Below are 643 nucleotides of genomic sequence, written 5' to 3'. Positions count from 1 at the left end.
CCTGCTGAGCTCCTTCAGGTACCACAGAAGGCCAAATTCAGAAAAGAAAGATGATGCCATCTCGAGCCGGACAGAGATCACAGTCTTCAGAGAGAGAGAATTACCAGGAACGAGGACTAAATGAAACCTGTGTAAAATTCAGAGCAGTTCCAAATTATCCACATTATTCTCTGGACATCATCTCTGTTCTCCTGTTTGTCTCAACAGGTATGAATCTAATTAAAAAAGAAAACTCAGCCCTAAGCTCCAAGTTCTCCCATCCTCATGATGCCTTTTGTGCATGAATGTCTTCCTGTGTATTCGCGACCCCCCACTCTTCCCACTGGTTGTAGGCTGAGCTAATAAGGAACATATAGGCACACACAGTTCATCTGGTCTACCAGTTTAGAGTAGAAAAAAATGCCAGTTAAGTGGAGTAGGAGGAGCCTGGCTGAGCCAGTGTTGGAGCATGGCACTTTATTTTATTAAAAAAATTGTTTTTAAGCACTGTTCATGACCTGTTGGCTGGGCTGTGGCTAACGGGTTCCATTCCAGTGCGACAGCAGCCCCTCTGCCCGCGCACTGACCACCTCATGGTGCTCCAGTGTCGGGTCTTGGACACAAGCACGGGGGTGGAGGGGGGGGCGGAGAGGCAGGGGGGAAA

General features: G+C 48.2%; 1 protein-coding gene across 1 annotated transcript in view; it reads right to left on the bottom strand.

The window, feature by feature from the left end:
- NLRP4 (NLR family, pyrin domain containing 4) overlaps nt 1-60 on the bottom strand; it is a 17,182-nt gene extending 17,122 nt beyond the window's left edge. Inside the window, 1 exon segment of the mRNA XM_015568814.1 lies at nt 1-60. This exon segment is cut by the window's left edge and continues 235 nt beyond it. Within this exon segment, the coding sequence (XP_015424300.1) occupies nt 1-60 (60 nt within the window).
- Nucleotides 61-643: the final 583 nt, after the last annotated feature.

This window comes from Myotis davidii, unplaced genomic scaffold, assembly GCF_000327345.1.
Source record: "Myotis davidii unplaced genomic scaffold, ASM32734v1 scaffold1765, whole genome shotgun sequence".
In the NCBI taxonomy this organism is placed as follows: Eukaryota; Metazoa; Chordata; class Mammalia; order Chiroptera; family Vespertilionidae; genus Myotis; species Myotis davidii.
This window is presented reverse-complemented; position numbering and strand designations above follow the sequence as displayed.